The 13,898-nt window shown below is 40.1% G+C and overlaps 2 protein-coding genes across 4 annotated transcripts in view; one reads left to right on the forward strand and one right to left on the reverse strand.

Moving 5' to 3' along the window:
- LOC113017360 (uncharacterized) overlaps positions 1 to 13,898 on the forward strand; it is a 148,630-nt gene that overhangs the window by 56,197 nt on the left and 78,535 nt on the right. The window lies entirely within an intron of this gene.
- Positions 1 to 13,898, reverse strand: part of LOC113017356 (NACHT, LRR and PYD domains-containing protein 3-like) — a 51,427-nt gene that overhangs the window by 35,422 nt on the left and 2,107 nt on the right. For 2 of the 3 annotated variants that reach the window (XM_026160510.1, XM_026160509.1), the window contains exons 3-7: positions 12,215 to 12,355; positions 11,858 to 11,959; positions 3,684 to 3,715; positions 3,275 to 3,595; positions 1,333 to 3,133 (exon numbers count right to left, since the gene is read on the reverse strand). In XM_026160510.1, coding sequence (XP_026016295.1) covers positions 1,333 to 3,133; positions 3,275 to 3,595; positions 3,684 to 3,715; positions 11,858 to 11,959; positions 12,215 to 12,333 — 2,375 coding nt within the window. In that variant the 5' untranslated portion in view covers positions 12,334 to 12,355. Of the gene's footprint in view, positions 1 to 1,332; positions 3,134 to 3,274; positions 3,596 to 3,636; positions 3,716 to 11,857; positions 11,960 to 12,214; positions 12,356 to 13,898 lie in introns of all 3 variants that reach the window. The other variant, XM_026160508.1, reaches the window with a different exon arrangement.

A 13,898-nucleotide genomic window follows, 5' to 3' on the forward strand; every position in this document is an offset into this window, starting at 1 on the left:
TTGAAGAGGCTAGTCACAGCTTCATAAATGGCATACATTAACTCCGGACAAGAAAAGTGAGGTGCTGGTAGATTTTGTTCCATTGGTTTATTACCCAATAACACGCACATAAACTAATATTTGTAACTTTTTTAATTGTAGAATTTATGATGAAAAAAAGCATTAATCATAGATTTAAGGGGCCTGAATAAAACTACAATGCATTTTTTTTAATATCACTCTTTTTTTAATATGACTCTTTCTTCTAATTTCCAACTACTGATTTCTATTTTCCTAGCAGTTTTAACCTAGCAGTTAAAAATAATTCTTTATCTCATACTGAATCTTGGTGCAGCTGCCCCTAAGTTTATTAAAATGAAGTGCTACTAAAGTTGCTGTTAGTAATATGTGATACCGCTGATTTCCTTTATGATCCAATTCAAAGTAAAATTAAGGCTGGCATCAACAATACTGTGCCAATACTGATGAAAACATTCCTTGAGAATGAATATAAGACATCATAACAAAATATGATGATTTGTATGACATAAAAAAGCCTGAATTTTGAAATATTCAATTAAGATTCAAAAATGAATGTGACTGAAAACAATATGGATGAGAAACATTTTTTAGATATAGATGTTATTTTCTCTCTTTCCTGTATAAAATATTTCGAGTTGTATTTTTATTGTTTAAAACCAACAGCTGCTGTTTTACTGCCAGTATGGTGTATATTTTAAAAATAGCTAGTCTATGTAGTCAATTTTAAATGCTCTACAATTTGAATAAATGCAATTCTGTAGTTTTAAAGATGCAGGGAGTTCTCATCATTTAAACATAGACACAAAACCCCTAAGCTTAAGTCACGTTACTAAATTCAGCAACCATGCTATACAACACTGCCAGCTCCATATTTCCTCCCTCTAATACCAAAAATACATATTTTTTAATATTAATATTAATATTTATAATTTACTTCTGTGTTTGTTTATTTGGTTTTTTTGTATTTAAATTTTTATTGAAAAGTGATTGGGCTGAACCTTCTTTCTTGAACAAACACTATTTATAAGTGGAAAGAGTGAAGATAAATCCATTATTCAATTTCTTTGTGAACATGTCCATTGTGTTTGATGTGGGTTGTGAGATCAAAAAGTTTTAAGCTCCTTAAGTGTTTCAAGGCTGCATCAAAAGTTTATTCAAGTTAAAATATTGTGGTCAAACATTCTCCTTTTTTTGTTTATACTTTCCAAATGTGTAAATTTATGGTTTTAGGATATGGATCTGTGATGGAAAAAATCAGTTTCCGCCTGTTATCATCATCAACAAAGTATGTATCAGCATATATTTACTTACAGAACTTTTTTGGAGGCTTTGACCACTGGCAGCAGCCTCAGAAGAGCCTCCTCTGAAGCAGAGTATTTCTGCAGGTCAAACACATCCAGATCTTCTTCTGATGACAGTAAGATGAAGACCAGAGCTGACCACTGAGCAGGAGACAGTTTATCTGTGGAGAGACTTCCTGATCTCAGGGACTGTTGGATCTCCTCCACTAGAGAACGATCATTCAGTTCATTCAGACAGTGGAACAGATTGATGCTTTTCTCTGAGGACAGATTCTCACTGAGCTTCTCCTTGATGTACTGGACTGTTTTCTGATTGGTCTGTGAGCTACTTCCTGTCTGTGTCAGCAGACCTCGTAGGAGAGTCTGATTGGTCTGCAGGGAAAGACCCAGGAGGAAGCGGAGAAACAAGTCCAGGTGTCCATTTGGACTCTGTAAGGCCTTGTTCACAGCACTCTGGTGGAGAGATTGTAGGTTTGATTTGTTAAATAATTTAGATTTCTTGGAGGTTGTTTGTTGTTGTTCCATCAGATTGAGTCCAGAGTTGCTGAAGGTCAGATGGACATGAAGAGCAGCCAGAAACTCCTGAACACTCAGATGGATGAAGCAGAACACCTTGTCCTGGTACAGTCCTCTCTCCTCTTTAAAGATCTGTGTGAACACTCCTGAGTACACTGAGGCTGCTCTGATATCGATGCCACACTCTGTCAGGTCTGATTCATAGAAGATCAGGTTTCCTTTCTGCAGCTGATCAAAAGCCAGTTTTCCCAGAGACTCCATCATCTTCCTGCTCTCTGGACTCCAGTGTGGATCTGTCTCAGCTCCTCCATCATACTTGACCTTCTTCACTTTGGCCTGAACCACCAGGAAGTGGATGTACATCTCAGTCAGGGTGTTGGGCAGCTGTCCTCCCTCTCTGGTTTCCAGCACATCCTCCAGAACTGTAGCAGTGATCCAGCAGAAGACTGGGATGTGACACATGATGTGGAGGCTTCGTGATGTCTTGATGTGGGAGATGATCCTGCTGGCCTGCTTCTTATCTCTGAATCTCTTCCTGAAGTACTCCTCCTTCTGTGGGTCAGTGAACCCTCTGACCTCTGTCACCATGCCAACACAGTTAGGAGGGATCTGATTGGCTGCTGCAGGTCGTGTGGTTATCCAGAGGCGAGCAGAGGGAAGCAGTTTCCCCCTGATGAGGTTTATCAGCAGCACATCCACTGAGGTGGACTTTCTAGGGTCAGTTAGGATTGTAGTTTTGTGGAAGTCCAGAGGAAGTCGACACTCATCCAGACCATCAAAGATGAACACAACCTGGAAGTCTTCAAAGCTGCAGATTCCTGCTTCTTTGGTTTCAGTAAAGAAGCGATGAACAAGTCCCACCAAGCTGAACTTTTCCTCTTTCAGCACATTCAGCTCTCTGAAAGTGAATGGAAATATGAACTGGATGTCCTGCTTGGCTTTGTCTTCAGCCCAGTCCAGGCTGTATTTCTGTGTTAAGACTGTTTTCCCAATGCCAGCCACTCCCGTTGTCAGCACTGTTCTGATTGGTTCATCTCTTCCAGGTGAGGCTTTAAAGATGTCTTCTTGTCTGATGGTTGTTTCTGGTCTGTCTGGTTTCCTGGATGCTGTTTCAATCTGTCTGACCTCATGTTCATCATTGATCTCTGCAGTCCCTCCCTCTGTGATGTGGAGCTCTGTGTATATCTGATTGAGGAGGGTTGGGCTTCCTGCTTTAGTGATCTCCTCAAACACCCACTGGAACTTCTTCTTCAGAGTAGATTTAAGGTTACAATGACAGACTGTAGCTTGAAGTTCTGAATAAGAAGAAATGTGCAGAGTATCATTTGAAAGTGGAAATAAACAATTCCAAAAAGAATGAATGATGGTACATCTCTTGACACAGTAGAAAATGTTCACTGATCCAGCAGCTTTACACTTTAGAGAAATTCGCTTACTGCTCTGCAGACAGTCAGCCAGCTCTTCCTGCTTCATTCTCCTCAGAAAGTTCAGTGTGATCTTCACCAATGCGTCTCTGTTGCTACTCTCCTCATCATCCTCCCTCTTACTGTTTAAGCATTCTGGGTAATCTGGACTCAGAACCTTCTGGATCTTCTTCAGCTCGTTCTTCACAAAAGTGATGATGTTGTCCTCCAGCAGCTGGAACAGAATATTTATGAATGAGCCAATCAGAGTGAAATCAATCATGGAGCCAACCATCAGATCCATGTTGGACACACTGACAATCCACTGGTCTACAAAGAGCAGCATGGAGATGACTGTGAACAGATGTAACAGTAGTTGTTGTACATGTACAGACCATAAATATGGAGTCCAGCTGTGTTTGATGCTGCTGGGCAGACTGACCACTGGGAACCTCTGAGCTCTGCTGGTCCACTCTGTGGAGGAACCATGAAGAATTAGATCAACACAGGATAAAAATTCAGTAGTTTCTGCTCAAATAACTTCGTCTGAATCAAGTTCAGGTTTGTCAAGTTTCAACTCTCATATAGTGAAAATATTGGGCATTTTCGGTCTGTTTTTATGGACTCGCTTTCAGTCGCGATGGATAATGTTGCAGAAGCTTAGAACAAAGATTGAGATTTCATTTCATTCTGAAAATAAAAATGAAATAAAAAAAAATCACTCAAGTATATTGAAGATGCCTCTTGGCATGGTATGAGTCAATGAACACTCCGGATTTTATTTTACTGAAGAGTCAATACATCCAAGCACATGTGCGTATAATGGACAATACATTTACATATCGTTCTGGCTGAATTACAAAACAGAGGTGGCTCATGACAGACGAAATGGTGCACAATGATCATTTAACCAAATAACCTACATGTATGAAAAATTACCCGGAGTGTGTGCATTTATAATCTAGTTTGATAGAGTTAGTGTGCTCATCTCTTCTCAGCATAACCAGTTTGGCTTCAAACCAAAGCATGGCACTGACATGTGCATATATGCACTCAAGGAAATAATCAGTTTGTATAGGGCTAAAAATTCATCTTCCTCAATGTGTTTCATTGATGCCTTGAAGTTTTTGATCAAGTGAACCACAGAAAACCTTTTGATAAATTCAAGTTACGGGAGTTCCTGGATATATTGTGAACAGTTTGGTACGGAAGCTGCTCTGCCAGCAGCCGTAAATCACTACAGAGGGTGGTGAAGGCAGCAGAGCACATCACTGGCACGAGGCTTCCTGCCATTCAGGACATTTATCCTCAGCGATGCCTCCGTAAGGCACACAGCATCATAAAGGACATCAGCTGTTCTCCTTGTTACCATCTGGCAGACGTTACAGGAGCCTGTCTGCTCGGACTACAAGACTTAAAAACAGTTTTTACCACCAAGCCATACGACACCTCAACCACAACACTTAAACACACACAACACAGCACTCAGAAGCTACCCTGCAGCTTCACAAGTACTCTGTTTAATCTACACTGGTCACTTCACTTTATTGTTATTGATATTTATATTTAAAAGTGCAATACTTTGATTTTCTGCTGCTCATTCCTGTGCAATATCCCATCTGCCCTCCCGTCATATTTCTTCTCAAGATTTTCTTATTTAATCACTAGTGTACATATATTTATATTTATCTTTTACCATGTCTCTCTAATATTTTGCTCCTTTCTATTTTTCAATTTTTTTTATTATTTTATTATTTTATTTTATTATATGTGACTGCTGCTCGTCAAACACATTTCATTGCAATGTTGACCCTGTGCTAACTTGCATATGACAAATAAAACTGAAAACTGAGATTCAGGATATGGACTGTGTCCACCGAAAAACTGTTTAAACACCATGAAACAGTTTCACCCGATTAACAGCAAAGACCTGGACGACATCTTAGGTCAGCTGAACTCCTCCTCTTGCTGTTTAGATGTCCTGCCAACAAGTTTTTTCAAAAAGGTCTCAAAGACTTTGGAGTCAGACCTGTTACAGATCGTCAACTTTTCTTTAATATCAGGTGTGTTTCCAGACCCACTAAAAAATTGCTGTAATAAAACCTATACTGAAAAAGGACGATCTTGACAAGACACAAATGAACAACTACAGGCCGATCTCAAATCTCCTATTTTTAAATAAGATCATTGAAAAAGCAGTTCAATTACTTCTTAAAACAGAATAACTGCTATGATGCCTTCCAGTCAGGTTTTAGACAGAATCACAGCACTGAAACCGCTCTGACCAAAGTGTTTAATGACATATGTCTGAATACAGACAGTGGAAAAATGTCAGTCTTAGTTTTACTGGATCTCAGTGCAGGATTTGATACAGTTGACCACAACATATTACTCAAACGACTGGAGAACTGGACAGGTCTTTCAGGAACTGTACTAAACTGGTTCAAAACATACTTAGAAAACAGGAAATACTTTGTATCAATAGGTAACTTCACATCTGAGCAGACAAGTATCACATGTGGAGTTCCCCAAGGTTCCATCTTGGGACCCCCTCTGTTTAACATTTACATGCTCCCGCTGGCACAGATTATAAAGAACAACAAAATAAACTGTCATAGCTATGCAGATGACACACAAATATATATCACAATGTCATCAGGAGACCAAGGCCCTGCACAGGCTCTTGGTAAATGCATTGAGGAAATTAATGACTGGTTGTGCAACAATTTTCTCCAGCTAAACAAAAACAAAACTGAAGTAATAGTCTTTGGTGCCAAAGAAAAACGATTACAGGTTACCAGAGAACTTCAATCTATACATCTAAAAACCACAAACCAGGCGAGAAATTTGGGTGTAGTGATGGATGCAGACCTAAACTTAGAAAAACACATTAAGACATTAACAAAATCAGCTTACTATCACTGTTAAGAGATATATTCTAAAACACTTCTTCAGCAGAGAATCAGAGAGGAGAAACACAGATTTTCTTGCTAGCAAGGGCAGCCTCCTGAGCTCACACACCAAGAGTGAGGCTCCAAGATTCGCAAATGAGAGACTGCCCCAGTCTTTATTTATACTTCAGTGGGTGCTTGCTCCTTACATTGGAGTGTGTGTGTGTGTGTGTGTGTGTGTGTGTGTGTGTGTGTGTGTGTGTGTGTGTGTGTGTGTGAGTGACCCCATAAACAACTTCCCTGATGTCTCAACAATACCTGGAAAAACTAGTCCATGCATTCATCTTTAGCAGGCTTGATTACTGTAACAGCATCTTTACAGGTCTACCTAAAAAAAATCAGTCAGACAACTACAGCTCATTCAGAACTCTGCTGCTCGAGTCCTCACTAAGACCAAAAAAGTGGACCACATCAGTCCAGCTCTGAGGTCTTTACACTGGCTGCCTGTCCATCAGAGGATAGACTTTAAAGTTCTGATGCTGATCTATAAAGTTCTGAATGGTTTAGGACCAAAATACATCAGTGACCTCCTGACCCAGTATGAACCTTCCAGATCCCTCAGGTCATCTGGATCGGGTCTTTTATCGGTTTCCAGAGTCAGAACCAGACACGGAGAAGCTGCATTCAGCTTTTATGCTCCTTATATCTGGAACAAACTCCCAGAAAGCCTCAGATCACCTAAAACACTCAGTTTATTTAAATCCAGGTTGAAGACTCACCTGTATGAGGTGCCGTAAGGGACATTATTACTGAAACGCTCTCACACACACTACTGAAAAACCAAGGCATTTCAGTTGAACAGGAAGGCGTTTCAGTTGAACAGGAAGGTGTTTCAGTTGAACAGGAAGGCATTTCAGTTGAACAGGAAGGTGTTTCAGTTGAACAGGAAGACGTTTCAGTTGAACAGGAAGGTGTTTCAGTTGAACAGGAAGGCGTTTCAGTTGAACAGGAAGGTGTTTTAGATAAATAAGAAGTTGTGTCCAGACCACGAAAGTGAAGGAAAAAGTGGTACACTTCAAACCACTACACAGATGTCTACTCAGCAACCTGCTAGTAGCCTTCGTGAAGCAGCAGCATTACTCAACAGTGTATCAGCCTCAGCAGAGACCGTCAGAACTTTGTCAAATGCGACAGTCGTGGGGCAGCAACCTGTTGCAAGTACCAGTGTGGACGGACTGGATAGTCACTTAGCATCCCTCTTTCCCTCACGTCAACGTAGCAGCTTGCCCATGCCAGCGACATCTACAGTCAGGAGATAATGTGCACCTGCACCACGTTATCAAAATCGGCAATGCTTCGACATCAGGCACCAGAAGAAAAAGGTAGTTACAAAGTTTAATGAGTTTGTATTCACTTGCCTGAAATGGGGCCATATGAAATAGTCTGATATTTAAGAATATACTGAGGGCCAGATTTACTAAATGGGGAAAAATAGCACAGCTCATAGGTGTAGTTAGTTTTACGGGTGCCCTATTTTCTAAACCACTGAGTTCATTTTGTATCAAGCCTTAGTAAATCGGTTTGCAGACTTGCTTTATCCCATCTACCCATATTTTTTACATTAAGAAACGAACTTCCAGAAATGCATATGTCACAGGGTCAGTTGCAAAAGATTCCTGCAAAAGTTACCGTGTCTTGCATGCAATATTGTGTTGTCTTTTAAAATACCAACAGTATTTTATTTCATTCTTTTTTTTTACGCGCTGTTGCAAAGCGTTTGTAAGTCTGGCTCCTATGTACTGCAATACCTTAGTGTAACATATTGCTATAATGGCAAAGTTTCCAGTATTTTAATTTAATTTAATTAATTTAATTTAATAACAGACTGCCACTCATTATCACCCTACCAAGGCAGATACTATAATTATACAGGGAGTGCAGAATTATTAGGCAAATGAGTATTTTGTCCACATCATCCTCTTCATGCATGTTGTCTTACTCCAAGCTTTATAGGCTTGAAAGCCTACTACCAATTAAGCATATTAGGTGATGTGCATCTCTGTAATGAGAAGGGGTGTGGTCTAATGACATCAACACCCTATATCAGGTGTGCATAATTAGTAGGCAACGTCCTTTCCTTTGGCAAAATGGGTCAAAAGAAGGACTTGACAGGCTCAGAAAAGTCAAAAATAGTGATATCTTGCAGAGGGATGCAGCAGTCTCAAAATTGCAAAGCTTCTGAAGCGTGATCATCGAACAATCAAGCGTTTCATTCAAAATAGTCAACAGGGTCGCAAGAAGCGTGTGGAAAAACCAAGGCGCAAAATAACTGCCCATGAACTGAGAAAAGTCAAGCGTGCAGCTGCCAAGATGCCACTTGCCACCAGTTTGGCCATATTTCAGAGCTGCAACATCACTGGAGTGCCCAAAAGCACAAGGTGTGCAATACTCAGAGACATGGCCAAGGTAAGAAAGGCTGAAAGACGACCACCACTGAATAAGACACACAAGCTGAAACGTCAAGACTGGGCCAAGAAATATCTCAAGACTGGTTTTTCTAAGGTTTTATGGACTGATGACATGAGAGTGAGTCGTGATGGGCCAGATGGATGGGCCCGTGGCTGGATTGGTAAAGGGCAGAGAGCTCCAGTCCCACTCAGACGCCAGCAAGGTGGAGGTGGAGTACTGGTTTGGGCTGGTATCATCAAAGATGAGCTTGTGGGGCCTTTTCGGGTTGAGGATGGAGTCAAGCTCAACTCCCAGTCCTACTGCCAGTTTCTGGAAGACACCTTCTTCAAGCAGTGGTACAGGAAGAAGTCTGCATCCTTCAAGAAAAACATGATTTTCATGCAGGACAATGCTCCATCACACGCGTCCAAGTACTCCACAGCGTGGCTGGCAAGAAAGGGTATAAAAGAAGAAAAACTAATGACATGGCCTCCTTGTTCACCTGATCTGAACCCCATTGAGAACCTGTGGTCCATCATCAAATGTGAGATTTACAAGGAGGGAAAACAGTACACCTCTCTGAACAGTGTCTGGGAGGCTGTGGTTGCTGCTGCACGCAATGTTGATGGTGAACAGATCAAAACACTGACAGAATCCATGGATGGCAGGCTTTTGAGTGTCCTTGCAAAGAAAGGTGGCTATATTGGTCGCTGATTTGTTTTTGTTTTGTTTTTGAATGTCAGAAATGTATATTTGTGAATGTGGAGATGTTATATTGGTTTCACTGGTGGAAATAAATACTGGAAATGGGTATATATTTGTTTTTTGTTAAGTTGCCTAATAATTCTGCACAGTAATAGTCACCTGCACACACAGATATCCCCCTAAAATAGCTAAAACTAAAAACAAACTAAAACTACTTCCGAAAACATTCAGCTTTGATATTAATGTGTTTTTTGGGTTCATTGAGAACATGGTTGTTGTTCAATAATAAAATTATTCCTCAAAAATACAACTTGCCTAATAATTCTGCACTCCCTGTATAGAATACAATACAATACAGTATATAAAATTAACCCTTATGTTTGCCTAACTGGAACAATTTTGTCTATGAAAGAATTCTGTGTTGGGCTTTGGATAGTGTTCTGCTGTCTGCATCTCAGTATTATTAGTTATCACTTGCTGTTGTTTATGGTACCTAATAGTTATATTTATATTTCAGAGCTATGGCCCAGCAACATGACCATTTCAACAAAGATGTTATACTACTTCCAATTCCATCATGGGGAGTAGTGTGCAAACAAGGTTCAAAATTATGGTTACACAAACATGGGCACATCCTCAGTGCTTTTGAATTCCAGAAGACCTGGGACAACCAAACTGTCGTGAAACACATCAAGGAAAGCTTTGGTGAACGCATTCCAGAGGATATCAGGTAAAATACTATTGTTTATTGTTACTGTGTCTATTCATGTAATGACTTGTACTTAAAGATAATATACCAAAGTAAAGAAGTTTAAAATATTATTCATCATTATAAAAATATATGGACTATACCAGTAGAATTTAAAAGTCATAAGCATACACACAAACAAACAGAACAGTATATAATAAAATATTTAACTAATATTTATAATATTTAACTAATTAGCAATTGCTGTTCTCCCTATTTATTTTTTGTAGCCTTGAGTTTCTAATGGCTTGTGGCAATAAGCTGGTGTCTCCAAAGCTCCAAGATGGTCAGGAGCTGAATGGGATGCTGATCCTAAAGGTTTTTAAAACCAAAGCCCTCTGTGTAAGGCCATCAAGGACACTTTTAGTAAGTTTCTAAAAGAATGAAAAGTAATCATGATTTGGGAAAAAACATGTCAACTATTGGGCTTCTAAAAAAATAGAATATATTTATTTAAAACAAGTGTTTGGGAGCAATCAATATGGATATTTCTTATTTTAATCTTTTTAACATAAGCTATAATTACTTTGATATGTGTTTTTTGTCTTTCTCTGTTGAAGAGTGAATCAGACAGTGTTGGTCAAGTTACTTGAAAAAAGTAATCAGTAACTAATTACTGATTACTTCCCCAAAAGAGTAATCCCATTACTTTACTGATTACTTATTTTCAAAAGTAATTGATTGCTTAGTTACTTAGTTTTCTGGCGATTCTTCAGATGATGAGGATTTAAATCAAGCTATAATTGTGAGCTTGGAGAATCAGATGTGAGTAACAAACATATGTGATTGTGCGTCCAAAGGCTTTAAACATCCGCTTTGTCCGTAACGACAGTATCAAACTAGGGAGCACTGTTTTACTAAAATTCAACATTTTCAGATGAAAATTTGGCTGCTATTTTTCACTGTAACACCCCCACAATGTCATTTTTATGATGTTCTTGGAGATTCCATTGTTTATATTTATGCTTTTGGTGTGAGGGTATCTAATATACACGTTGTCACTGTGTTTTTGTGCTGCCAGCTGTGAGGGCTCTGCTTTTGCTTTGAGCAGTCTGTTTTTATTTTGTCTCGTGAGGGTGTGTTTGTCAAACGAGATCCACGTCAGTTTGATTTTGTTACCACAAACTTTGTGTGAAGTTCACAACAGGCCACAGGCGCGATCCAGGTGAACGACTCCTGGGATCACCAGGAAATGAACAAAACACCCATTTTCTTCATCTTCTGTGGAATTTCTTTCTGGAGGGAAGGCAGAGGCAGAGGAACACCGCTACGATCTCTAGCACAAGTGGGATATTTGATAATTCCTCACATCCTGGGTTCAGTCAGGACTGCTCCTCAACAGTGGCTCAGATATTTAGGAGCGACTGGAAGTCTTAAACCAGAAGAGTAAAACAAAGTGACCATGAACAGAACAGGTAACAGCTGACAGCAGCCACACCCACAGGTGACAGGCAGTCTGGAGCTGAGCCAGCATGAACAGCACTGTGGTTCAGTGTTGTCCTGATGGAGTAACAGCAGCCAGTATGATCCAGGCTTTAGCTGCTGGGTCTCTGTGTGACCTCTCAGACTGTTTAACAGATCAGACACAAAGAGAATCAGAGCAGCTCTGTTCTTTAAAGACAAACATGAACCCACTCAGGTCACACTTTCCCCACAGATATGAGCATCACTGTCCTCAAACAGCAAATGACCAAGTCGAACATTTGGATCTTTTCTCTTTCATTGTTTTCTTTTTAATGAATCTTTGTAACAATCTGAGGATGTTTCAGGTCATATTTATCCAGGAAACACAAACATGTAAAGGAGTCATCACAGCTCTCTGACCTCGTTGCTCCAGGTTCACCACTGAAGAGTGGATTATGATCTTTGGACCAGTCACTCCTCACAGACGGACAGCTGGACCCTGCAGACTGTGACCTCTGACCTCTGCAGACACAAACATGATTGAAGCAGCTGTGATCACACAGACTGCAGATAATGCAGCTGTTTCCTGTCAGTAACATCCTCTTAGATTAGAGTTCAGCTTTTTACAGGAAAACTGGACAAAACTGATTTTTGTTACAAACTCATTTTCATTTCCTCTCAGCTCACAAACACAGTCAGACAATCAACCAGAGTCAACACTGATTATAATGTCAGTGCAGAATTATTTCTGTTACTCAGTGAGTTCAGCTCTCTGACCTCGTTGCTCCAGGTTCACCACTGAAGTCTGGAGGTCGACCTTTGGACCGGTCACTCCTCACAGACGGACAGCTGGACCCTGCAGACTCTGCTCTGTCCTCCTCTTCCTCCATCATCATCTTCTTGTGGACTTCAGTCAGTCTGAGAGGTAAACCACAAACACTCAGTGAGTTCACATTAACAGGAGTAACTGAGTTACAGTCGCTGACCTCTGACCTGTCATGTAACCTAGAAACCAGGTCATATGATCCATATCAGAGATCACAGAAACCTGATCTCACCTGCTGGCTCTGACATTTAAGACCTTCCAACAACAAAACACAAAAAGCAAGAAACTGACAGAACATTAGGAACAGCAATGAGTCTGCTACAGTCAGCTCTCTGTAAACTGCGACCTCAGTTTGAATTAAAGCTCTTTTATGGTCACTCATACCATTTAGGATCACATGAAGTTCACACATGATATCTGTGACTGTCCTAGTTTAACATGTAACGTTCATGTTGATGCAGATCTCAGCTCCGAATCAGCTCTGCTGAATTATGTAAAGTTTCTCTGACATCAGGGATCAGACGCTTCCATGAACACACCTCCATGTTTCTGTTTCTCTGACACACTGAATTCAAACAGTCTGAGGAAACAAGGATGAACTTAGAGCTCCTTCAGGCTCTGACTCACTGACATTTGCGACGAGTGGAATAATACCATACAGCTGTTACAACTGCACACATTTTTAAATCCATCACACTTTTGAGGCAGATTTTCTCCATAAAAATCACACAAAATGCTCTGAAAGGTTCATTTTATATCTTTTTAACCAAGCTTGATTTTTTCGATCTGACCCATTAGATCACTGATTGGTCAGATCGGTCAGAGCTGCTCCGGCTCACTCAGTGGTCTGAAAGATTCCTCTGCCTCCTCATATGTGATCCCAACTCTGCTAACAAGAGTTCAAACTAAACTAAACTCCTCCCTGACATCCTGAAACATGAGCCAGAGCTTTAACTCCTGGATGTAACCCTGACATTGTCCCTGCTGCTGCTCTGAGAACCAGAATCTCTTTCTTTCTTTTCTCGTTCAGGAACATGAGGACCAGCTCATCATCGCTTTGTGTCATTTTCTTTTCACAGTCCAGTTTCTGAGGAGAAATTTTCCATAAAAACATGCTGTTTCTAGGTTACATGGTCATTTCGGAGCCGTAAAATTCAGAATTTCATGTCGTTTTCACGCAACGTGTTGAATGTGTAAGTTTAACTTTCGATCCGAGGCTACAGAACAAACATCCAGGACTAAAATCAAAGCGACAGCAGAGCGATCAGATAAAGAAACGTCCTTACAAACCAAATATTCACAGCACATTTCTCTTTGTGGCAGAAACATCTGTTTCACATCATGTACAGCGGCCTCACTCAGGGCCTCGTTGGTCCAGCTGTGAGTCCAGTAAAAGTTGAAGTACTAATTCAGTTCCTTTACTAAACTAAATGTAAAAAGTACAGGTTCTGAAATATACTCAAAGTAAGAAAGTAAAACGAACTCGTTTCTACCACCTGCTTTTGTCCAAAGCTCACTGAACCTTATATTAATATAATAATTAAATATCAGTAGATGGAAATACAAGCTTTTTAATTCTGATTGTTCTCAGCTTGAATCAAAGAACAGTTAGTCTGCCTCAGTTTTTTTGCAGGA

The sequence above is a fragment of the Astatotilapia calliptera genome, unplaced genomic scaffold, assembly GCF_900246225.1.
Source record: "Astatotilapia calliptera unplaced genomic scaffold, fAstCal1.2 U_scaffold_11, whole genome shotgun sequence".
Lineage (NCBI taxonomy): Eukaryota > Metazoa > Chordata > Actinopteri > Cichliformes > Cichlidae > Astatotilapia > Astatotilapia calliptera.